The sequence below is a fragment of the Gymnoscopelus microlampas genome, assembly GCF_963454915.1.
Source record: "Gymnoscopelus microlampas genome assembly, chromosome: 5".
Classification (NCBI taxonomy): Eukaryota; Metazoa; Chordata; class Actinopteri; order Myctophiformes; family Myctophidae; genus Gymnoscopelus; species Gymnoscopelus microlampas.
Window position 1 is genome coordinate 24,168,734 of NC_139942.1, and position 27,184 is coordinate 24,195,917.

At 42.6% G+C, this 27,184-nt stretch overlaps 1 protein-coding gene across 1 annotated transcript in view; it reads left to right on the forward strand.

The window, feature by feature from the left end:
• The first annotated feature begins 1,255 nt into the window (after positions 1-1,255).
• Positions 1,256-27,184, forward strand: part of myripa (myosin VIIA and Rab interacting protein a) — a 33,278-nt gene continuing 7,349 nt past the window's right edge. The window contains exons 1-10 of the mRNA XM_084057629.1: positions 1,256-1,446; positions 2,711-2,883; positions 13,182-13,403; positions 20,341-20,477; positions 22,175-22,255; positions 24,333-24,430; positions 24,970-25,050; positions 25,139-25,294; positions 25,916-26,066; positions 26,482-26,999. Coding sequence (XP_083913755.1) covers positions 2,774-2,883; positions 13,182-13,403; positions 20,341-20,477; positions 22,175-22,255; positions 24,333-24,430; positions 24,970-25,050; positions 25,139-25,294; positions 25,916-26,066; positions 26,482-26,999 — 1,554 coding nt within the window. The 5' untranslated portion in view covers positions 1,256-1,446; positions 2,711-2,773. The remainder of the gene's footprint in view (positions 1,447-2,710; positions 2,884-13,181; positions 13,404-20,340; positions 20,478-22,174; positions 22,256-24,332; positions 24,431-24,969; positions 25,051-25,138; positions 25,295-25,915; positions 26,067-26,481; positions 27,000-27,184) is intronic.

The following is a 27,184-nucleotide window of genomic DNA, read 5'->3' on the forward strand; positions in this document are numbered from 1 at the left end:
GTATGCAGTGAAATGAATAAGGGGGGTTATATTGGAGTGGGCCCAGTGGGGTGAAGAAACATACATACACTAGGCCTGTACTTCACACACTAATACTCTAACAGCTTTAAAGTTACTTGGGGTTTATGAGAGGGGCTTGAAACTCAAATCCTGAGGATTTGTAGAGCTTAATTCTCATTCTAGAGGCTACACAGTGGTGGAAAACTGTTTTTGATAAAGCCTTACAATTCATGAGAAAGTTTCAGTGTATACTTACATTTGCAGATATGGTTGATGGAGATGGAGTGACAGTGGTGGAAAGTAACTGTACTTTCTTTTTTTTTTCTTTTACAATTTTTAGGTATTTATTCTTTACTTGAGTATTTCCCAATTTCCAATACTTTTACTTCTACTCCACTACATCTCTATTTTTAATACATTTTATCATTTGAAAATAATGATGCATAACGAGTACTTTCTACTTTTGGTGCTTTAAGTACATTTTGATACCAATACTTTTGTACTTTAGTTTTACTCAAGTAAATTTTGAATTCCGGACTTTTACTTAGAGCATTTCTACATTGCAGTATTGGTACTTTTACTTAAGTAAAAAATGTGAGTACTTTTCCCACCATCTGCTCGTGACCTTTCGCCATCATCAGGTGCACTGTGCAGAGTCCACCGTACAGTGATCGTAAACACAGATGATTTATTCATGCTTCAGCCTTCTTAAAACTACTCAAATTAAACAGAAATTTCACTTTTCTCTTGGAAACAGTTTGATTGCAATGATTGGCAGACGGCACCAGGCAAGATGATGAACCTCCGTCCTGTGTTACACAGAAATACTGAGCCAATGAATTCTGTGACCACAGAGGTGGCTCTTTTTATACCTCTCTATGCTATGGTGGCTACGGCCAGTGTTGGAAAAAGTAGGCCTACTCTCTCTCCTTTTTTTCAATAACTTAAGTAAAGGTATCAATACTGCAATGTAGAAATGCTGTTACAAGTAAATGCCCAGAATTCAATATTTACTTGAGTAAAGTATCAAAATGTACTTAAAGTACCAAAAGTAGAAAGTACTCTTTATGAAGAATGTCACATTTCACAAGTTCACAATGTATACAAATCTGAATGAAATATTCATGATTTCCATTAAAATGTTAAATGCCCAACTTGGAAAAAAGGCAGTCTTTGGAGTCACAGAGTTCCATAGGTCACCAGTTTCTGTGTAAGCCGACATGCGCACGGTGCTGTGTGTACATCGGTACTTGGCAACTTTTGGTACACATAACCTACAGTAGATCCGCTAGAATAAGAGCCATACGAGATTTATGTTATTTTACGAGGTTCAGAATTATAAGTATTTCTTCTTTTAGCAGCCTCACAACCAGGTGTTTCTGATTATGATAATGATATAGATAATAGGTGGAGGAATAGCAACACAATCATTCGGGACAAGCAGAGGTGAGTGACCGGTCTGGACCTATTTTTTTTTACTTTAAGTAAAAGTATCAATACCACAATGTAAAAAATACTCTTTTTACAAGTAAAAGCTCGGTATTCAAATTTACTTGAGAAGTTCTAAAGTATTGGCATCAAAATGTACTTAAGTACCAAAAGTAGAAAGTAGCCTACTCATTATTATGCAGAATGTCCCATTTCACAAGTTTTCAAATTTATGAAATATATAAAAATCCTGTGAAAATAGCAGATCTACAAGCTCATAGCATAATCTGCAAGCTCACAATCTGCTATTTTCAAATGGCCGAAATGTATATAGAGGGGTAAGAGGGCTATATGTTTTGTAGCCTAATAATAATCCAAACATACAAAGTAACTATAGTAACTTAAGTTTTCTAATAATTGTGTTGGATTAAAAATTACAATATTTGACTCTGAGATGTAGTGGATTAAAAGTATAAGACATTGGAAATACTCCACCTAAAAAAAAGCACTTATGTGCAGTACTTGAGTAAATGTACTTAGTTACTTTACAACGCTGGATAATGTTAATTCATTTATCTTTGGACTGTCTAAATTGTATTAACTTTTTTTTAACGAGGATACTGCTTTATTATTGGGTGTTGCTGTTTAGTATACAAATATATCTCAGTTGTAAAGTTTTCACAATATTGTTTGTAGGCTTGTTTTGAATCTGGACATAAATTGCTCAATATAATTTTTAACACAACTAGCTACACAGTCAATGAGTCTAGTAACATTATAAATGCTCTTGTAGATGCCATTCCGAAAACCCTAAACTGAGGCCATATGCCATATATGCCACCAGTCTTAAGAGGGAGACATTTAAAGTGTCTTAAATGGAGGAATGCAAATCCTTGTTGGTGGTGTTGGCTGATTTATTTGAGTGGCTTATCATTGTTGAAAGTATAACCTACTATCTGACGCTTTAACTAGGCTATAACCGAAGAACAATGAAGTCACCAGTCCACTCTCATGGACAGAATTAACTGTCTATGAGTGTTCAATTATGTAAATAACAGCATCAGTTACTACAGAGGGGTATATAACATTGTAAGCCTATGCCTACTGTCAAAAGATCTAGGAAATATTACTTTCGAACTGTAGTCAGGAGATTTGCATATTGATAAATAATTCAAAACTTATTTTTGTTTCCTTGGTGCTAAAAGCTGATTTTTTTATCACCTGTTGTGATGTTTGTGCCCTTGTTGTACATGGTGAATCTCATTTTTATCTCTCTTTACAGGTGATAGGAGACAGTGGATCGACTGGCCAGAGGGTTTGAATGAACAATAAACCTGAGACAGTGATGGGTCGGAAGCTGGATCTGACTGGACTTACTGACGATGAGGCCGAACATGTGCTGCAGGTGGTGCAGAGGGACATGAAGTTACGCAGGACAGAAGAGGAACGCCTCAGGTGAGTTCTGAACTTCTTGGTGAATCAATGCAATAGTCATTAGTCAGGCTCAGTGTTGTAGTGATTAGTGACACCATGCAATACCATCGTTACCACAATGCCTTCTCCAGCTATGTTTTGTTCAAATATCCTCACTGAATCCCTTCTGAATCATTAGTGTCAAAGAGCTCCAGTTTAATACATGTATAATCTTTTATGCAGATCACTACTTATTCATTACTCCTTCAAGGTGCCCGTTTACTATTCATGTCATTGTAAACTAAATATAATTGAGTGCATCCCTGTTTATACATGTGGAACAAACTCAGATAGTGGACTATTCCCTTGAGCATCAAGTCTGCCTCCTCTGGGTGACACCTACTGTTGGTTCACTTGTTGTTGTCATTGTTTATATGGGTTGTAAAATTGTGTTTATTTAGTTTCTCTACTCCCTCCCTCTCTTGTTTGTTTGTTTGTTTTGTTTGTACTCCTTTTCTCTTTCTTGGGGCTGTGCCCTGGGCCAGTGTAATAGCTGAATGGGGGGCGCATTATAAATACAGAACCTATATGTTATACACTTGCCATATTTTGTGCCATAAGTGTTCTAGCATGCTCAGTTCGCATTCCAGGCATTGTTAGAAGTCGATGGAGATTTCCCATCCCACCCCTGCACTCTGCATGGCGTGTCCTCAGAACACTGGACAGGAAGTGACTGCCCTTTCCTGTTGTATTATGACTCACTTCCTCTCTAGACCTGTAGTGTACAGTATGTGGGGTCGTCAAAGCCGCAGTGGCATCCGAGGACTATGTATGTAACATGCACAGAGACAGGGACTCAAAACCATGATTGTGGTGGTATATGCATTATGCATTGTGGTCGGCCATAGCTGAGTGGGTAGAGAGGCCGTCTGGGATTCGGAAGCTTGCTGGGTCACCCCCCGGGCTGCCCAGTCTGTTTGTTCCTAAGCAAGACACTTAACCCCTAGTCTTTCAAGACAGACATGTTGGTTACCACAATTTTCAAGTGCTTCTGCCTAACAGTACTTGGAAAATCTGGAAATGAAAATAAAGCGGATGTCACACCATTTCCCCACTTCTGTTTCACCTGTGCTGTCGCGTAAATAACTCCTGCTAGAAACCAAAACCATTAGTTGAAGCCTAGCTAGCTGGCTGCTAAGCAGAAATTGAAAGATATTTTAAAATTATTTTTTTGTGAACACTGCGTCATGATTGATCATTTTTTTACCATATCCATTGCTTTATTTAGTCTCAAAGGCAAGGAGAAAATAGCCTTAGATTCGTTCAGCTACATTGGTGGCCATGTTTGACATGCTGTATTCCTTCAGCAGAACTGTACTGAACTGTCTCTCATACTTGCACTGATTGATTGGTAAGGTACTGTCAGCCATTGGAGTTATCATTTAAAAGCCTTTGAGGTGGAAAGATCTAAAGCAAACTTATAGGTAACATATGTGCCCTGGTCACACTATTTTAGAAGAAACAAGAATAATAATAATAATAAAAAATAACCATCTTTATAAATACTTAACTTAGAGTATAGTACACAAGAGCTTCACAAGAAGAATGTTGGTCTAACAACATCTTTTTTTACTTCCATACATTTTCAACTATGATCCAACTTTCACACTGCAAACCATCGATACAACAAGCCCTTTAGGCCCTGTTTTTGGGGAAAAGGCAAAGTGATCTGAAGCACTGTCAATGGATGGGACATGGTGATGGACTTTTGTTATTTTCTAGAGTGGAGAAGGGTGGAATACCTGTTCGATTAAGCTCATTATATTGTCAGTGGGTGTAATGCAGGTGGATTCAATCATGGCCAGTCAAATGACATCATTCATTACACTGCGTACTGGTAATTTTCCACAGTGTCATGATAGAAAATCCCATAATTCCTCCTAAGAGCAAACTGATGTCCTTGTGTGGGAGGTGCAAAGTCCTCAACAACAAATCTACAGCACCTCAATCAGACCGCCAAGGTGATGATGTAAAATTATCTTTGGAAGAAATAACAATACGTCTGGCACTGGTCTTATAAGAAGCATCTCTCAATGTAAGAAATGGTTCAATGATGTCTGGCAATGAACCAAACAGAATCTGGCAGTACTGTATGTGTAATAATAATCTGTAGTTTAGTAATCAGTAAGCCTTCTAGGAAGGAGAAACCCATGGAAATACAGTATGCCTTCTAAATTCTTCATCAGGACTTTCAGTGGCTTTTTATGGCTGTGTGTGGACTTGTCTGATCAGAGTGAGAAAGGATAATTCCCACCTTTCCTGGCCTAAATAGGAGGAAGTAACTGTTCAGTGGGCAAGAATAACATGGTTATGTCATCATCCTCTATCACTGCACAGTGACTGTACACTGTCCTGCACAATGCATGAGTGGAGACATAGTAGCATTTCATCTCGTTTCATGTGCTAATGTCAGTGCTGCTGACCTTTACCTCACAAAATGTTATTCTGTCCACATATGTCAGTTGCAGCATTTCCAAGAACTTCCCTGGAATTTGGGAATGTGGTTGAGATAACACTGACTTAACGGACCTGACTACGCCCAAGATTAAATTAATTGCAGACAATTCCTTTGAGATATATAAGAGTGCTGTAGTGTGAAGGCTGGCTTGTGTCCTCCAACACCAGAATTCCCAAGGTAATTTGAAGATATAAAGGGCTGGATTTGCAAACTTTGTAATGACCCATTTGGGAGATGAGTATAATATTTTTGTTTTAATGTAAGCATAATGAATTATAGAGAAAGGCATCAGCCAAAATTCAAACGTCGCATTTGTTTAAATTAATTTTGTTATTACAATCAGATAAGCCAAATAGTATTTGTCAATAAGGTGCCTTTTGTGAAGAATGCCCTTCTTTTGTTTAAGTTTTAAGTTTTGTACTTAAGTCATGCCGTGTGATATAATTTTGTTACTATTGTATATTCTGTTTGTGAGCCATACCATGTAATCATTGTCTTCTTGACTGAGACACATACAGTAAATACATGGAATGGAAAATAAAAGTTATGGAATGGGTCATGAATGAAGGACTCACCTTCAAAGTGTTGTTCCATTCCTAGCTTCAGCACTTACGGTACCAGGTGACATCAATTACGTCTGTGAGGGTTCAGGGGGGACATTGGGATTCGGCCATTATTTATTTTCATGACCGAGGGCCAAGCCACCTTGAACAGCGGTTGTCTGTATGCCCACAAAGGTAGACATGCACTATGTCACAAAACAGAAACTTAACAGTGCCCACATGCCTGGTGTGAACTGCTGCAGCAGACATACTGTATGGACATCGTATACACACCAGGAAGTGGTACTGAAGGTAATGTTTGTTGCATCCCTGGCTTATAATGTGAAAGCTGCTTAACTTTTACACCACATATGGCATTAATTCCTTCACAAAGTGCATAACCAGTAGCTTGCAATGCTATTGATAGCTAAAGATTGGACATGGAGGTCATGCCGTATTGCTTTTAAACATGATTAACTCGTATGCAAGTCACATTTGACTGGTGCCAAATTCTTGGGTGTGAATGAGCTGACTAATGACTAATGAATGAGATGGGAAATGGCCAGGTGATGAGGCATCAAAAGTGACAATTTCCCATATTGTCTTGCGGATTTTGGCAATGCCGGTTTGTGGTGGTGTTTAGTTTGTTTGACTTATGTTGGAGTGGTTGGTTAGCTCACTGAAAGAAAACTACAAGTAAAGTGCCTGCCAAGTGGGGTCAACCACGGTGCTATTTTCCTACTGGTTGCCGCCCAGTCAAACTTCACCAATGTTGAACTCCACGGTTCAGAAGCGTTGAAAGCGTCACGTCAAAGCGATGCAACCGGACTCTCCACCCCTTAGCTCCCATAGAATGGAACTGACCGGAGCTGAACTGAAGCATAATGTGTGACCGTGCCCTTACACTACTATTTCATGCCAATATGGCTGCCGTGAAAAGGGTCTATTTGTGACCATGAAAACAAATGAATACTGAATGAAAGAATTGTGAATAGAGTGAGATCAGGAAGGATTCATGACACCCTAATATTTCTAAATACATCCAGACCGCCCAGCTCTCTTGTTTATGAAGTGTTCTTATCGAATCCAAGTGATCAGTGATAATGAGTGACCCTCATGTCATTCAGCCAGGGTGCTTTTCTGTTTCCTCCAATTCTAGCAGTCATCCCCACAGGTGGGCGTCAGCTAGTGTTAACATCTTGGACCTAAACACCCTCACAGAATTTCAAATTCTGTAGCAACAAATGAAAGACCAGGGTCATAGCCTAGAGAGCTGCGTAGCTGAGGATTAAAGATAAATGCAGAGAAAAAACACAATAAATGCAGAGGAAAACAGCATACAGTTAATGTGCATGGAATTGTTAGTCTGACTGCAGATTGTTCTGTATGTTATTAGCTGTAGCTGATCGGGTCATGAGTTATATTGTAGGTCACAGTAAACACGATGTTGCAATATTGGTACTGAGTTTGTAAAGCTCCTTGTGTCAGATGGAGGATATGTTTAAGCAATAACACACATTAACATGAATTAATATTGTCCTAGATGCTGTCATTATAGCTTGGATAGCTAGAGTAGCACTATGCCTTTATGAATTCTGCAAATAACAAGTATTAACAAATAGTTCTGGATAGTGAACAATGTAAATACACTCACATGAGAATATTCATTATTCTCATGATAATTCCAGTAATTCTAAAACATGAATGAATACACACAGTATATAACATTATATTATTACTACAGACTGACAGGGGTCAGTGTTGAGCAGAGGAATTACCTTGAACTACCCTGAACTCTCTGTTAAATCTCCTAGTGTCCAAGAAAGGAATTTAACACAGGACATTAAAGCTAAGATTTTATATTGGTAATTCAATTAATGTTGATAGTAACTACACCTACTAGACCTATGATGATAATGATGATGAACTATACTTGCATTTACAGCCAAGCTTTTGATGTAATCCTCAGTGGAGTGAGAGATTACTTGAAGAATGCAATGTACTGTACAGAATGGAGCAGAGCAATGCTGCCTATAATCTCTGAAAGTGGGCCACATTGAACAGTTGTATGCAACTCTTGCATTAATGGCATTCATGCTAGCATGTACATGTACAGATGCAGACAAACACACACTTTATAATGAATGTCATCCTTCATAACTTATGAATTAGCTATCCCTTGCTCTGTCTGTATGCCATTTGTTTTACATCGCAGTGTTTGACTGACATTGTAATTAAGCAAAATACACTCTCGCGCATACAAGGGCTGCACAAAATTATGCTAAAATTATAATCCTGATTATTAATCTCCACCAGGACATTCGGGCATTTGCCCGTGTGTGTGTGTGTGTGTGTGTGTGTGTGTGTGTGTGTGTGTGTGTCCGTCCGTCCGTCCGTCCGTCCGTAGCTAGCTAATCTCGCATACTAACGGGCTGAACAGTGTCATTTTTCTTGTGCACAGTCTGCACACTGACAGCAGGCCAATGACCTCAGTTCTTGAATATTTATTATTATTATTATTTCGGTATTGTGGAAATTCCACTATGCATGCTTTCACTTTCTGTTGTAAAGGAGGCCGATGCACACCTCCAGGGTTGGCGACAGGTGCTTAAGTCAAAAAAGTATAAATTATGGAGGAGATCTCTGATGGTTAAGTCAAAGAATGGGACCCACACACCGTCTGGAACTTGCAAAAAAATGTAGCTCTTTATTTCGACGTTTCGGTCGTTAGACCTTCATCAGGACAGACTATACTATAGTCTATACTATAGTCCTAAGTGTCTGAGTGAAGTAAATAAAAATTGATTGACTTGTCTTTGTGGATATTTAATAACAAGAAATAAATCTTTGCAGTAAACAGAGCAGAGACACAACTGGTCAAATGTGTGAACTAACTCTACTACCCAAATATCAGGACATCTTAAACAGGAGCCATAGGGGAGGGCGAGAGGGCATGAGATAAAAATGCAAGAACTCCTTTCTAAGTAGAGTTTGAAAAACAGACAGCGTTTTAACTCCTGTTAGAAAGGCCAGAGTGAAGGACAGGGAGTTAACACAGGTTCAGCGGAGACAATAATTTCTGTGCTTTAGCCATCAGTTATTGGAATGTGGGCAGAAGATGTGTTTTCAATTAGAATTTTGTTTTTCACAGCTTTTCAATTTGACAAAGAATTTTCGTTTTTCACAGCTTTGATGTTCTCCCATAACAGTCTTATGAGATCTATATTACTAACTAGACAATTACAATGCTGGCATGTTCCACGTTTTCCTGGCATGGTATGCCACCATTCAGATATACTGTACTCTAGCTGTGTACATCTCATCCTTACATGCCATTACTTTTCACTTTTATGAACTGTCAACTTTTGTAGCCGTAATGTCAGGTACAATGCAGTGCTTACTGTACTTCCTCTCATGGAAAAAAATCACACCCTGTGTGAAGGAAGCGGTGCCTTTGGGGCGGGCCTTAACTCATTTCAGTTCGTCCCTATTGGTGGTCTGAGTCCACTTACCAAATTTGTACATGGTAGCATGCTGCAAACTGGAATGATGGCTGTTTAAAGCCCAGCCAATGGGCAGACAGAGGGGGCGGGGCTTAAGTAATGACAGTTAGTCCCTATTGCTGCCTTTAGTCCATGTACAAAATTTGTACTCCATAGCATGCTGCGAACTTCAGTTATGGCTGTTTGAAGGCCAGCCAATGGGAAGACAGAGGGGGCGGGGCTTCAGCAATTCATGCTGGTCCCTATTGGTGGTCTAAGTCCACATACCAAATGTGGACTTGGTGGCATTCTGCAAACTGGAGTTATAGCTGTTTAAAATCCCGTGCTCATCCCGTGCTCATACGGGCGCTGGGGGTCCCTGGACCCCTCTTTGATAACTTCATCAATTCATGCTCGTGCCTATTGGTGGTCTAAGTCCACATACCAAATTTGGACTTGGTGGCATGCTGCACACTGAAGTTATAGCTGTTTGCTTCTTTGCCGTGCTCATCCGGACGGACGGACGGACGGACATACGGACAAAGTCAAGCTTAGAGCGGTTGGCACCGCTAATAACTTGCAAAGCGGCTGTGGGGCAGCAGAAACCCGACACATTTCTAATCGTAACCTTTGATTGTCTGGTGATGCAAACATAATTTAAACAAGGCATTAGCGATCACACTTTTCAGATTACACAGAACATTGAATTAAACTTTGTGTACTGGTGCCATGGTGCGGAGATGAGGGCAAGGTGCAATACCTAACCAAATAAGGTGGAAAGTTTCACAGTAACGTAATTATTTTCAATTAATTGTACAACGTAGCACACACAGACACCTTGTGGTTGTTGTTTTGATAAGCAATGACCAAATTCATGCCTAAATGTCAATTTGCTAATATTTATAATCACGTCATATACGGTCATTGCTACTGCTCTGAGTTAACTTCACTACACTAAATCCTGCTAGAACTGAACTGTCTTTCAGTACTGACACAAGCAGTGGGTTCCTATTCTCTCTCAGTTATTGGATGGCTGGTATGTTTTTCTCTGCAGTGCCACCCAGACACAGTGCGGTGGGCGTGAGCGCACACTACTTGGCACCTAGCACCTCCGGAGCACACAAGCAGTGTTGACACAGACAAGCATTCATGAAGTCGTACTACACTATAATTGTTGTGACACTTCATTACAAATGCCATTTTTACTTAACATGCTGGCTCAACCAAACCCTAACCTTAACCTTGCAACCCTTAAAGCTACCCCTAAAACTAACCTTACCCAGTGACACTCAACCTAGAGTTTTTTCATAATTAACACTAACTTTATCTTTATCTTTCTTATCCATCCATTTCTTCTTCATGTCAACTTGCTAAATTCTACTATACTTGTGGGGACATTTGGTTCTGACAAGTAGAGTAAGACCTGTATGTACACACACACACGCCCACACACGCATGTACGCACGTACACTCACACACATGACATACTGGTGGTAATCCTTGCTGATGGAGTGGGGAGTAGTGAGGCTGACCAAACTCAAATAGCTCTCTTTCTCTCTCTCGTTCTCTCTCTCGTTTTTTCTCTCGTTCTCTCTCACTCTCTCTCTCTCTCCATATCTTCCTAATGGGAGTTTGTGTGTGTGTGTGTGTGTGTGTGTGTGTGTGTGTGTGTGTGTGTGTGTGTGTGTGTGTGTGTGTGTGTGTGTGTGTGTGTGTGTGTGTGTGTGTGTGTGTGTGTGTGTGTGTGTGTGTGTGTGTGCGCGCGCGTTTATCTTGCTATAAATGCTATCTTACCTCAACTAGTTGTTATAGTGGTGTGCATTTATACACACTGTGTGGGTGAGTCTGCGTGTCTATGTTTGTACATACTGTATGTGTTGTACCACACATACTCTGCAGTAATGGCTCCAGCACTAGTCAGACAGACTACTCTCTGCCAGACAGGGCCATTAGGGTACTGCTTTTATGTTGGTTTATGTATTTTTTGAAAAATACTTTTGACCAGTGTTCGAAATGCGCCATAACTCTTTGGGGAAGCCCTATTTGTCAAGGGTATGGCCTAGGAGGTAGGTAGGGTACTGTATGCATACCATCCATATGAATGTCAATGTGCAAAAATACTATCAATACTATACATGTCAATTCATACAGGAAATAGTTCGCCTCAGACAACACGGAATATGAGTTGTATTACTTTGTTACTAAACAGGCCAGACCTACAGTAGGTTGCATCCCATGACAATTATGAACGTGTGTGAAATGTTCCCCACCGAGTGCCACACTATGAGCTTGTAAATCTACAATTTATTTGAAAAATCTTGAACATTTTTGTAAATCTTTGAATATATATATATTTTTAAAGCGACCATCGTTAACTCAAATCTTTGCTTCTGGGGATTCTGCAAATGTCTTCTAAATCCTAACAGTTTAAAAAAATATATATATATGTTGCTATGATATCATATCAGTGGTTCTTTTTTCATGTCAAGGACCACCCAAAATTATATGTATTTTGCCATGGACCCCCCCACCTCAAAATATTTTGTTCCAGGGACCCCCAGAAGCAAACATTTTTCAAAAATAGTAGATCCCGCGCTATGAGCTTGTAGATCTGCTATTATTTAATAGCCAAAGTATAAAAATAACGGTTATAGCTAAAATCTAAAATGACGGATTGAATGGGTTAACTGCTCCCATTGAGCATGTTGGTGCCCTGCATGGTTTCCTCTGCTGTCGTTGTGCGAAAGTGTGTGAATGGCTGAAGTGCTTCACAGAAAGGTGCTATATACAGGTACTGTAAATGCAGTCCATCTGTTATTTTCACTATTTTTGAAAATATTTCCCTATAATGACAACAGGGGTAACAGGGACACCCAGACAACAGGTTAAAATGAATTTCACCCCGACACTACACACTAGGAAAAATGTTTTCTGCGACATTTTATACTTTGGTCAATCGATGTTGTTATTTCGCTATTTTCACTATCGGTCAGTCTTGATAAGACTGTGCCTTAAATGAGCTATTAAAACAGTGAGTGATACCTGCATGCTCAGTAGCCACAGGGAGGCTTCCGGCTCAGTTGAAGAAAACCCAGTGATGTATTATTCAACACTGTAGTCTCTGTAGTTTAACCTTCACACACACACACACACACACACACACACACACACACACACACACACACACACACACACACACACACACACACACACACACACACACACACACACACACACACACACACACACACACACAGCACGCAGCGTGGGAAATACAAATAACTGCCTCTGTGCCTCACATGTTGTTTTCAATTAGAGTAGTGTGTGTGTGTGTGTGTGTGTGTGTGTGTGTGTGTGTGTGTGGGTGTGGGTGGGTGGGTGGGTGGGTGGGTGCGTGCGTGTGTGTGTCATAAGCACACTATAATAATATACTAATATGGTAATTCTACTGTTTTGGTACTGTAGCCTTCCAGTGGGTCTTTAAGGCACTTTAGCTAAACTATGAAATCTCTATCTTCAATATGCACAGTCACACGACCCCCCCCCCCCCCCCCCACACACACACACACACACACACACACACACACACACACACACACACACACACACACACAGCAGTAGTCTCGTTTTTTACACCCCCATCTTATCCTCCCTCTCTTTCCACTCCATCTCACACTCTGTTTCCATATCTCTCTCTCATCCCTACATCTCACCCCACTAAATATCTCACCTGTCTCTCTCTCTCTCTCCCTCTCTCTCATCCCACCCTCTCTCTCTCACTCTCTCTCTCCCTCACAGTGAGCTGCGCCAGGAGCTAGATGAGGAGGTTAGCCGCTGCCTCCTGCTGTCCCGTCAGAGCCTGTTCAACCAGCGCTGCTGCATCCGCTGCTGTACTCCCTTCACCTTCCTGCTCAATCCCAGGCGCCAGTGCCGCGGCTGCCGCTACAACGTGTGCAAGGCCTGCTGCATCTACAGCAAGCAGGATGGAGCCTGGATCTGCTCTGCCTGCCAGAAGAGACGGTAAGCTGCTAGGGGCAGGGTGTGAAATCCTGACTGTTCATCCTGGAACTCTGAGTAGAGCCCGACCGTTGCCCGATTTTTGGGGCCGATGCCGATCCCGATTTTGGAGAACCCTAGACCACCGATTACCGATGTTTTGGCCGATATTCCGTTAAATGAAATACAAAAAATTTCATTTTACTTTATTTAACCACTTAAGTCCTATTCCAAAATCTTAGCTTATCTACAAGGTATTTTTGAAGATTAAACTTTCAAGATTTTTTGGCTGCAATAACATGCCCAAAATAGGGACACCAGGTACAAAGTGGTTAAGAATTGGGAAACATCATCGGCTGCATAATTGCAGATACTGATTAAAAAAAAGGCTAATAATGGCCAACCAAACCGATATCAGTCTGAGAGTGTAAAAATGGACCCAAATGGACCCAAGGGCACATAGAACGAATGAGAAAACTTTGTTGTTCACACGTGCGTTAGGACATTAGCCTCACATTGGGAAAGGGGGGTCTATCCATGGTGGCAGTGGTGGTGGAGTTAAAGGTTGAGTGGTTGGATGCTGGTGATGGATACGGTGCAGAGGATTTGCAGGAGAGAGACCATCTAGAAATGGGTTTGTGAGTCTATACAGTATGTATCTGTGTCTATGTCTGTCTGTCTGTCTGTCCAGGGCTAAGTAGACCAAAGGAAGTAACTTCTCCCCAAAATGTTCTAAAAAATAAATATATATTTACATAGATTTTATACTGGAAGTCAATGGTGGTTGGATCAGGCTTAAACCGTGCCCAAATATGGAGTCATATGTCATAGATAGGTCATAGGTGACTAATGTCATAGACTAGCCACATGAAGTCCAAGAGCCACATGGTACTGATGACAGCCACGCTGTTATTAGACCCCATCTTGTTACTGTGTGTGTTTGCACGAGTGGATTGTGCACCATCTGGACTGTGTGGGGTGTTTGCATTATCCCTGATTTTGATTTATACTTAGTTGTGTGTCGGTGTCATGCACCCAAAATATCTACAACGATATAATATATATAATATATGATATATAATCTACAACGTGACACCAAAATGACACCAAATATAAATCAAGCTTAGCCCTTTATGCAGCTACATACTGTAGGTGGGGCTGGGTGAAAAGTGCATGTGAGCGGGCGGTGGTGGTGTTTGGGGTGACAGTGGTTATATGGTTAGTTGGGTGTGTTATACAACACAGCAGCCGGTGGAAGAGACGAGGGAGAGGGCGAGTGGCGAGGAAGGTTTTTTGTGGGAGGTGTAAAGGATTAGTGGTGGAGGAGGGTGTGGGCTGTCGGCATGATTGCAGTTTTGTAGGAGTAGGTGTTCCTGTAATGTTAGGACTTTGGCGTGTGTGTGTGTGTGTGTGTGTGTGTGTGTGTGTGTGTGTGTGTGTGTGTGTGTGTGTGTGTGTGTGTGTGTGTGTGTGTGTGTGTGTGTGTGTGTGTGTGTGTGTGTGTGTGTGTGTGTGTGTGTGTGTGTGAGTGTGTGCGTGTGTGCTTGCGCACGTGTGAGTGTGTGTGTGTGTGTGTGTGTGTGTGTATGTGTGCGTGCGTTTGTAAAATGCCAGCCCCAGACTTTCGGATCATTGTAAAATGCAAGTGCAAACACTATTGAGAGCCACCGTGTTATGAAATGACTGTGACTTAAAGCCTTTAATTTGGCCATCTTTTATTTAAAAGTAGTATTTATGTCATGTTGGACTTCTTCGCTGGCTGTCGACTCAGGCAGTGCAGACAAGGAACTGTCTGGAGACACAGACAGATACGCTGACACCTAGAGGTCAGCGTGTGTCACCTTCACCTGCTGTCAACAGTCAGAGACACCAGGAATCAAGATATTTATAAATGTTTAGAGAAAGTTTATTGAGAGGACTTGATACATTTTTTACTTTTCCGTACTACTTTTTTTAACACGGAATATCATTTATTTATGATGTTTTACGAGTTTGCTGCCAAATGTATTTATTAATTTAGTTTGTGTATTTATTTTAAAATGTTTTAAAATAATCAAAAAGAAAAATGTGGGCATGGTTTCAGCCTGCTCAGAGCCCCATTATACAAGGAAAGTTAAATAAAAAAAATATATTATTATATTAAATAAATACTGGATGTACTTCTGTGGATTAATTGTGTGAACAAGACATTTGGCAGTGATCGGTACAGTGGTTTGCGAGATTAGCTCCAGACAGACGCACACACGCACACACACACACACACACACACACACACACACACACACACACACACACACACACACACACACACACACACACACACACACACACACACACCTATAGAGCCACACCGTTAAAATAATTTAATATCAGTCAGCTGTGCACAGTATAGTTGTAGTTATAGGTTATAGGTCATATGCAACCCCCAGAGACACCTGGCTGTTGGATCTAACCACTCATTAAGCACATATTTTATTCATTGGATTGTTGCCCTATATGTTCTTGTAAACAACCATGCAATGTGCACCATGGTCTATAGAGGATATGCGTGTGACATCATCATCAATGCCTACTGAGTGTCAAAAAAATACTTTCTGGCCTTGACAGCCCATGCATCCAAACAGAAAAGTCATATCTGATTGCATTAAACAACATTAAACAATGTTAAACTCATTTTGCATGTTTCTTTGCCACTCGATTTGCCACTCGATGTGCCATTCACTTTAAGCATGCGCATATCCTCTATTACTTATGCTGTAGTTATGGTCGCTTATGCAACTTCATTTGGAGGATATATCGGGACATATGTGTGCTCGATGTTTGTGCATCGAGCACACAGAAGCAGCACACATCTGTGAAAAACAGGTCAAATGGAGCACATGTCATGCACACACACACACACACACACACACACACACACACACACACACACACACACACACACACACACACACACACACACACACACACACACACACACACACACACACACACACACACACACACACACACACACACACACACACACACACACACACACACACACACACATGCACACACTACACTCATCGAGTTGTCGGCAGTATCAGTTCTTGAGGTTTACCGAGTCTCCTGTCAGCATGTGTTGCTAAGCACCTAATGAGGGGGCTAATGAGAGGAGGGGGGGGGGTGTAAGTGGTGGGGGGTGGTGGACACGCAGCGTCTGGTGTTTATGTGAGTCAGCCTGCTCAGTAAAGGACATTTTAACATCGGCTAGAATGCATAACTTGAGTCCAGATGAAGGCTAATGATGATAATGATGATAATGCAATAATACTAATAGTAAATAGAAAGTGGAGCACACCTCTCCGCCAGGAAGTGTCACCATCTATGATGTCAGCCATCCCCATAGGCAAACTGACCTCTATTGACTTCTATTATAATCTAGTTATAGAAATGATATACAGTTATCTAACTATATAAATGGCGACCAACTTCCGCACCCTCGGTGTCCACACCCCACAGCTCTGTTATCGACTAAACAACGCACCGCCAGACCACATGTCGCCAACTGACTCGCCACGCCGGCCGCGCTGAATTTACGCCTCGCGTAGGGGACATCTCACTGCTCAATACACCTTTTCCACCGCGCAACATAATTAATTCTACTCACCAAATGTCGGACAAAACGGAAGGGGAGGCAGCTTCGTACCGTTTACCGTGCGCACGACCTCATCACCACAACAGCACGCAGCCGCTGCGGGGTTTTTTTCCTTTTTTTCAAAACTTTTTTTTTGGTCACCATTTTCTCCAGGCACCATTTCTGGTGTAACGTCGGGTGTTTCTTTTCACCAGCCAATCACCTTTCACGTTGCCACGTCCGTTGCCACGTCGCGCTGACGTACGCTAAACAAGCGCTGCCGTGCGCACAATGCAAACGAGCCCAAAGGCGCGCCAAAATCAGCCGACCATTGCTTAGACACAAAGTCAGACCTGGCAACGCAGCCTACGCCAATCATGTGTGAGAGATCTACAAGCTATGGGGCAGAGACGCCACCGTATCTTAGCAACAACTACAGCGCTCACTCTCATTGGTCGTGTCACGCTAAGAGCAGTCTCCAGACAATGGCATCGCAGACAGCTTGCTGTTACTGCTGTAGCCATCACAGGCAGTTGCAGCACGACGGACCGGGCGCTGTGATAGCTGCCATGTCGCTAACGCTAACCTGGTTGTCATGCCTGCAGCGGCTGTGCAATCACTTTGTCAACAATGCACGTTCGTGTGGTGAATGTCTATATTGCTGCTCAGTTCGTCCATTGTAGATGGTGTATGTTTGTGTGTGTCTTCTGGAGAACTATGTCGCTCCACAGCAACTACAGTAACTAACGTAATGGCAGGACCGCCCCGTGCAACAGATGTTAGGCTGCATTATGGTCATGTAGTCATTTCAGATAATTTCGCTCCGATTAGAGCAGTGTTTATCAACCCTTTCACGCCGCCCCCCCCCCCCCCCCCCCCCCCCCCCAAATACACGTACTTGATCTGGGAAATATTGTGAAATATTGTGAAAATAGCCGATCTACAAGCTCGAAACGCCTCACGTTCAGAGGCTTTGTAAGCTTGGAGATCGGCTATTTTCTACATGATTGCCTCTTTCTTACATTCTTTGCCAATGTGGCCCATGTTTTCATAGCATAGTTTATTGACTACTTCTGTTGCAGAAATGGCCATTTCCTTTACTTTCGGTTTTTCATTGTCTCCGCCAGGCCGAAAGGCATGGCGCAACACTATGTTTCACCCCCTGTCCGTCCGTCTGTGATAGCTAATCTCTCACATCGTTGACTTGATCGCAGCAAAATAACAGCCCGATGTGGAGAGTCAGTGACAGCTGGATAAACGACGTAAAATGTGTCACAAGGAGTCTGCACGGCTGTCGATAAATGAACACATGACGTTGGTGGGACAGCAGATATTGTGTCTTTTGGACAAACAGCAGCGTGGTGCTGATGTTTGTTGTGTGAAGCAGCTTAATGTCAGAGTGTTTGTGTTGGAGCGCCTCAGTGCGGCTGCAGAGTTCATGTGCAACCTCTTCCAGAGAGACACAGAGACACTAGAAACTCTGCTGGGGAAAAAAAACACTGCTGGGCATTGACTTTCCTATGGACATTGATCTACACACTGCAGGTATATCTGCTACACACACAACATCAAACTACACACTGCAGGTATGATGCAGCGTTTGCATTACAGCCAGCATGCCAGCGTAGTTCCCATATGGTTTCAAGGTGGGCTAAACCATATGGACCCCATGTCAGCAATGTCAGCGGCATCCACTTCAGTCCCAACTGCGATGCCCATGCAGGCTATAAGTAGCTTCTACCTGGCCCTTAGGTGGGCCCCAACTAGCCATGTTTATGTGGGACCAAGGCGGGTCCTAACTGGGTTTGCCCATGCAGGCTTTAACTGGCTTCTACCTGGGCCCTAGGTGTACCCTAACCAACCACAGTGCAGTGCCCATCGCTCCAATTGTTGTGACGTCAGGGCTCTCAATACTGCACATTGGTGGAGGAGGAGGGGCCGCAGGGCGACCGCACACATCGCTGAACCAATGGTAGCCCACGGATGTTTCCTCTGTGGATTTACAATCTGCCCCTCTATGCCACATATCATCCGCACTACAGGGTCTTCACTGACCGAGCCACGGCCCCACTGACCCTCATGACGCTACGCCACTTAAACGTGCGGCAGCATGCGCTGGGTTGCCAGGTTTGCACAGCCTGCGCCAGAAACAAGCAACCACCTTCATGAAAAAAAAAAAAACACCGAAATGGTCCGCAATGTTCCAGGGGTGTCCCCGCGCGTCCCAACACTCCACAGGGGGTCAGTGGACCATCAGGGGGTCCGCGGACCCCCTGTGGACCCCCTGAAACATAACAAATATTATTTCTTCAAATTTTTTCCTTTTTCAAAAAAATTTTTCCACAGTTTCACTCCGGCGATTTGGGTCCCCCAATATACACACGGCTGGGCCCCGTGCGCGGCTGGGGTTGAGGGGGGCGTAGCCCCCCGAAACTCTAGTACCATATATATGTATATATAAAACAAAAAGTGTGTGTTTATTGCATTGGTCTACTGGGAGCGCGCCCAAGAAATATGATGTTGACCATTCCAGTGGTTTGTGAGATTAGCCGTGGACAGACAGACAGACCGACCGACAGACAGACAGACAGACAGACATACATACATGGGGAAAAGACTTCTCCCCCTTTGCCTTCGGCCTGGTGGAGATAATAATAATAGTAATGATATATTTCACAGCTGGACTGTAGCTTTGGCAGAATAGGAAGATATATTGTATGCTTATTGCTTAATCAGGTTCATTTCACCTTACGTACTGTACACTGTCGTCAATTCACCTGATGAATACAGGCATTGGCATTACAATAAATCGGGAAAACAGACTGTGAAAAGCAACAAGGCTCTGCCACTCAACCAGTATGGACGTGCGGTAAGTGTTTGCCTCGATAGGCCTTCGTTTGTTATCATGTTAGTGGTAAGCAGTTGTGGGAAATAGATCCTCTAATCTCTCCTGATCTTTGGATCAATGAACATCTTTCTCTTATCAGATCCTTTGAACTACACCGAATCAATTAAAAGCTGTGTAAAAGCTGTGTGTGCTGTGCATGCACGCATCTTTGTGTCAGTGTGAACAGTGTGTGTGTGTGTGTGTGTGTGTGTGTGTGTGTGTGTGTGTGTGTGTGTGTGTGTGTATGTGTGTGCGGGTGGGGAAAGGGGGGGGGGGGGTGCTGGTCTAAAGAGGCTGTCTTGGTAACAAGAGGCTGCTGGTTCAATCCCCAGCTCACTCAATGCATGTGTTGAACTATCCCTGAGCAAGACACTTAACGCCTTTAGCTGTCATTTGAATTCAAAGCAGCTGCTACCATCTGTCTTATTCTTGTTGTACTGGTCTTTGTGTTGAAGGCTGTTGAACACCCAGTCCTTGGAGTGGTTCTACACTAACGTGAAGCATCGCTTCAAGAGATTTGGCAGTGCCAAGGTGTTGAAGACCCTTTATAAGAAGCATCTAGCAGAGCACGGTGCACTGTCTGAGCTCACTGGTAAGTCTCTACAGTAACACACCTAAAACTGTTATTAGTTGCGACCAGGCAACTAGTATAAGCCACTCTGTCGCTCTGTTGGTTGGTCCAAACAGTTCATCTCAAAAGGATAATCAAACATATACCGTACAGTACACATACTACACACATACTATACCACACTGATCTGCCTTGTTAAACAACAAGGTTTAGTTGGTCATTATTTGACTTTTCTTTTTTTACAACATCAGTATCTGCAATTACGCAGCGGATGATGTTTCCCAATTTCTTACCACTGTCTACCTGGTGTCCTTAACAAGCAAAATATATCTTAGAATGTATCACAAGAATGCATCACAAGTCCTAAGTGGATGTACTGACTCACAAAAAGGCTTGGTAAAATAACTCTGAACAGTCCATGATAGGATGATGGTAGGAAATTATAGGAAACTAGAAAATATGCTCCTCGGAGCACAAGTCTCCGCCAGCAAATATTGATTAATCCTGTCTAAGCTATTTATATTACGTATTGTGATGACACCAGTGTGTCTACATAATGTATTGCTCCGCCATTTCTCAGCCATTTCGTGATTATTCCTGTCTTACCTCACTTTGAAAGAGACACAGACTCTTTCAAAGTGACACATCTATTTATAGGCCGCTATACGTCATGCGTCTCACTAGCCAATCAGAGCACACTCTTTCAACGTATTGTCTCGTGTCACGTGAGGCTTGACCAATGTTAGCTTGGCCGAGGGGGGGGGGACGGAAAGTGAAAACATAGTCTCCTGGCGGAGACAATGACCCTGTTTTCTATCCCCTGCCCACTTCTTAACTCTGGTCTGCTGTGCATGGATCAGGTTCCCTGGTAATACTGTACACGAGACTGCTCTAATGCTCTTGCATAACCACAAATGGCTATATTGTTGAGCAAACATGTACTGTACATGACATGAAAACAGCTGAGACCACATAGTTACCATAGCCATCTACTGTATATTGCAGTGGTTCTCAACGTGGGGTCCAGGGACTCCCAGGGATCCTTGAGGGGTTCTAGGGCGTCCCAAGCAAAGTAATTGATACTTACAGATACAATAAATGGACCCTTATAGGTCTGTAACTCTGAGAGTGCACAAATGCGTTAAATTAACACAGAAGATTTTACAGTTTAGATTGGAGTCCTGCAGAGATAGAAATCATATTAGAAATGGGGGTCCGCATGTCAAACTGGGGCCATCAATTAATACTAGAAAAAAGCGCAGTTCGGACGTTTGGCCCCGTCCAATTGTTGTAAACTGCCTAGCTACTTAGCCTTCCAGCACAGATGGTTTGCGAGGAATGGGGAGCGCTTGTTTTCCGTACAAGCCCCGCCCGAAGTCCCTCAGTCACTTGCCGTCCCACATGGGTGGTGCTTAGAAGCCCTGCACGGCCGGGGCTTGTAAGGAAAACAAGGAATCCCCTTCATCTACAGATATGCTGGATCACTGTATAAACAAATAACACACCTGTGAATGATATAAGATGATCTAAGGAGTAGATTATATTGTGTTTTATCACGTAAACCAGAAACCATTAGAAGAATCAAGGAATGGGACTAGCCGTTTTAGAATGCCTCTTTAACACTTTTAGATTTTACTGTGTGTTCAGTTCAGTTAAATATCTACAATATTATGCACACTGTGCTGCGTTCATGTGTGTCTCTATTGTTATTTATGCAGAAGGCAGTACCTATGAGGATAGTCTCTGCAATGAGAGCAGCATCTGTGGGAGCGACTCAACTTTCTACAGACAAAGTGAAGGTGAGCACTGATGTTCATGGAAAGCGCACAGCTCTCTACAGTGCCAATAACAGCAGGGATATACTGTAAATGATGCATGTGATGTCGGCTAACTCTATGAGCACTGTATCTCCTACACTATAGGGATAATCTTCAATTATTTATGAAAGGCAATTGAGAACACAATGTACAGTGGTAAACTATAAGAACTGAGGATGTCCTCTAAATGAAAACAATTACCACTAAGGAATAACACAACAACAGTGATTTTGTTAAATCTTGTTATTTCCAGATTCATTTGTCTAACAGTCTAGCCTATTGTACAGTAGCTCTGCCCCAGGTTAGCTTAAACTAAGTTGGTACATTCCAGTGCACTTAAGGAAATGACACACATACAGTACTATATAGCTAATACCAGTAAGTGCTTAACTCTCACCTAATAAGAAAGTCTCCTGTGGTAGGGAATGCTGCTGGCCTTATCGCTTTGCTGTTGCACTCTCACTCCGGGAGCTGTTTCCAATGAATCAATCAGCTGTGATTTGTTCTCCATAGCATCGCTGTACACACATATCACTACTGCTGTGTGCAGTTTACAATTTAGGCATTTAGCAGATGCTCTTCAGATCCAGAGCTACTTGTGCAAGGTCAGATTAAGCAACATGAACCCTAGTCAGCTGACACCAGGGTGAAAATAGAGTGCCAAGAAATCAAGTACAATAAGTGCTGCAAGGTCACTAGGATAGCAGATTGATACCAAACCTAGCATCTGACTAACGTACAGTAGCAAGCAAACAATATACATCTAGGTTCATAGCATCTGTGAACGAGTAAATAACATATATCTGAATAACAACTATCATCCTATATAGAAACGTGCGAAATCTGTGCGTGTGCCTGTGGTTAACCTATCTTGAGAACTGTCCGACCGACTGATTTCAAACTCGCCGAGGAAGCAAGGGAGTGTGGTGCCCGGTGTCCAGTTGGTCGGATACATAGAGTTCTAAAAGAATTAGAATGGTAACCGGAAATCCCCGCCCATTCACTTCTATGGATGCATGCACAATAGTGTCACCTCTGTGCGCAACCCTGTGCACAAGCTTGTGCGCAAGCTCATGAGTCGAGCCCAATGGTAGAAACTGTTTTCGTTTGTTCATATATCCAGCCCCAGCTGTGGTAAGTTGCACTTCCGGAGTCGGCGGAAGTCAGCGGATCTCCCAAAGATATCGATAGATAGGCAGATCCCCATATATACCTGATGTAATCAATATGACGTCATAGTACTGACGTGATACACTGGCCTGGACTCCATATTTGAATGTCTGTGTCCCCTTAATGCCCATATGGAGTTCCATGTCAGGAACTCCTGACTCCAAATTTTGGGCATGCCTGACACAGAACTCCTTTTGGCCATTAAAGGGACACAGACATTCCCCACTCTCTCACCCCCACTTTTCCCACGCATTCCCTCTTGCCCCTCGGTCCATTGCACTAACAGGATGATTGACGACAGCCATGAATTAACCTCTACTGATCTGATCTTACCTCTTCTCTTTCTCTTTCTCTCTCTCTCTCTCGCTATCTCTCTCTCTCTCTCTCTCTCTTTCCCTAGTGAGAGAGAGAGCTGTAGCTGTATGAATGAGTTAGTGGACACCGAGCACGATTAGTATTGAATGAGTTCATTGAATGGCCGATTTCCCCTAGCTCACTTTACTTAATTGCAGCTCCGAAAATCATGTCTCTGATTTATTACTTCCTGAGTGATTAAATATAATCAGAACCACCGATAAATTGACACAATGTGTGCCACCAAATAGATGATGATGGATAGATGGATGAAAGGATGAATTAATGGATGTATTTGTGGACAGATGGCATGAGAGACAGTTGAGAGGATGGATGGATTGATGGATGGATGGATAGATGGTGAAGGAAGGATGAATACTATAGCTCTAGATCAGTGGTTTTCAAAGTGGGGTCCAGGGACTCTCATGGGTTCCTTGAGGGGGTTCTAAATGGACCCTTACAAATGGTTCCATTAAGGGTCGGGTTAAAATGTAAAATGTTAAATGTTAAATGTTCTTTATCTCCCCCCTCCCAGAACACAGCATGGAAGAGACGCTGACAGTGGCCCTGCGTGTGGCAAAAGAAGCCATCGATGAGGCCATCTCCAAGGCTGAGATTGACAATGAAAATACGGTGAGATGCTTTTAGGCTTACTTTATGCAATTTTCAACACAACACCGTCTAGCAAGAAAGTATGAATTAGGCCTAGCCATGTGCTCTCTGTTACCTCTGAATCAATGTTTCTAATGTTTGGCCCCCAAAATGAGGGACATATGACATTTTATGGCCTGCCTTCCTAGTCTTTGTGCCAAAGTGTCCCTGAGCAAGACACTTATAATCCCTAAATGCTCCCCCCAAGTGCTCATCAAAACCATCTAAGCAACCATCAGATGGGTGAATCTGAAACGGAATTTCCCCCGTCGGACTTACAAAGGTCCTAACAAAGCTACAGTACCTTTCCTTTCCCTTTGCGTTATGCCCTCCCAGGGAAACTTCCTGTCAGGTAAACAGAAGGGGGCAGGAGACCAAACTGAGGGGCCATGGCAGCCAGTGAAATTCCTACCCTGTGGGATAGCATGTTTCGAAGAGTAATCGGCTTTTTAGCATGTGTGACTATGATATATTTGCCCATGTGTGTTTGATTGTTGTTGTTGTTGTTGTTTACTGGTCAGGCGAAGCAAAATGAGGCCCACTATCTACGGGAGCACAAAGGACAACTCATTGAGGAACTGGCCAAAACTATCGTGAAAAAAGTAAGTGCTGAAATGAATCAACGTATTTCAATCAAATGATTGCATGTGCTTTGATATGCAGTGAGAATCCTTTATCTGTCTATGACAGATCATCAGGAGGAGGAAAAGCTTGAATGAAATGAGGCAACAGTATGATGAGGATTGGCCCCCAGACCACCACCAGCCTCCTAGCTCTTATGACACCCAAACTACCCTGCCCTACAGCCAGTCCTACGGAGCTCTCAACCCGCAGGCTGGCCTCTGGGTAAGAATCACATCAAGCACAATCACCGTAATCACCAAGTCCAATAAGTGGACCTGAATGTGTCTTGGATGTATTTATTTATTTAATAAAATAAAAATAAAATAACAATAAAAATAACCAAAATGATATTGAAAAATCTAGGATAAGGATAGGATTTGTGTGTGTGTGTGTGTGTGTGTGTGTGTGTGTGTGTGTGTGTGTGTGTGTGTGTGTGTGTGTGTGTGTGTGTGTGTGTGTGTGTGTGTGTGTGTGTGTGTGTGTGTGTGTGTGTGTGTGTGTGTGTGTGTGTGTGTGTGTTTGTTTATGTTTTTTTTCTGCCAAGGCCTATGCTTCACTACACATGTAATCTTGATTTCCCCTCTCACACATGAGGTGGATATATGCTGACCTCTAGTGGCTATGCTTAAAAATAACATCATGCATTATTATTTCGGTAGCATTCAGTATATGACCACATACTGTACAGTATAATGCACATATTGTACATTTGAATCTACAACGTGAAACTGGGATAGCAATGGTCATAGAACCACAACAGGGTAGTGAAAGTGATGAGCATGATAACAACAGCTACATTTCATTTTCAGTTGTAAATTGTGATTTGTTATTTGCTTCCCCCAGAGGTCACACTCTGCCTTCTCCATACTGGACAACGACCCACCAGAACCCAACCCTGATGTGTCCCAACTGCGGGATCTGCAGGGTTTAAAGAAAGAAGGTGCAGGGTCTGCCATGTCTACATGGAAGAGTGTGGATCGTTTAGACAATTCAAGTAAGGTGTTTTTGGCTTTAAATACAGGCTTTTTTTTAATGATTCATACTTTATTTTCTTTTGTAGACAAACAAACAAAGAGTTTACTTTCAACAGATGATGCATACATTTTTTTTAGACAAGACATACAATAGACATCACAAAAGCATTCTTATTCAAATAACTACATTACTAACGATTATAACAAGACAAGGCTTTAAATACAGGCTTGAAGCATTTGATCGCATCATGACTGAAGCCTGCCTCCTCAGTTCTTCTTTCCGTCTGTCCTTCTTAGTTGTTTGTCAGCCGAGCAACAATATTGTATTATAGTATATATACTGTGTGTGTGTGTGTGTGTGTGTGTGTGTGTGTGTGTGTGTGTGTGTGTGTGTGTGTGTGTGTGTGTGTGTGTGTGTGTGTGTGTCGTCCTCAGTGCTGAAGAGCCCAGACGGGAACTGGATTGCGCTGCAGAGCGCCCAGCTGTCACGACCCAGCCTGCTCACCAAGAGGAAGAGTCTGGTCTACAGCGCCCTGGAGAGGGAGTCAGGAGTGGTCTCTGCGTACGAGGGCATGAGCTCTGATAACGACAAGGTGGAGTTCGACAGTTCGTGGGGCGCCGTCCTGCAGGAGATCCACCGAAAGATGGGCTCCAACAACGGCCTCCAGGACACGCCGGAGATGCACGGTGCGCGGCGTGGAAGCAGAGACGGCCTATTTTCTGACTCAGAGGGGAATGCGAAGCCTCACAAGCTACTGGCTCTGTTTAAGAGGAAGGTACCCCAGGAGATCAGACGGCCTTCGTCGTCACGACGGACCAGCGTCATCGACATGAACTTTAACCCGGAGGAGAGCAGCGGGGCCGATGAGCTGGATGTGAGAGAGGTCAGGAGGTCGCGAAAGAAAAGAAAGAGTAGGAAGAGAGAGCATTTGTTGCCTTCCTCCTCTGTTTTGGTAAGACAAAAAGCAAAAAAATATGTATGTAATTTCCTGCAGATAAAGAAATGAATCCTGGAATCTACTTTTTAGAGAAATACCCAAAGATGTACAGTATATTAGAATTTGACAACTCCTAATGTGTCTTAAGTTTGACACAAAGGTACATTTCTTGAACTGATTTCTTTCACTTATTTTTTCTT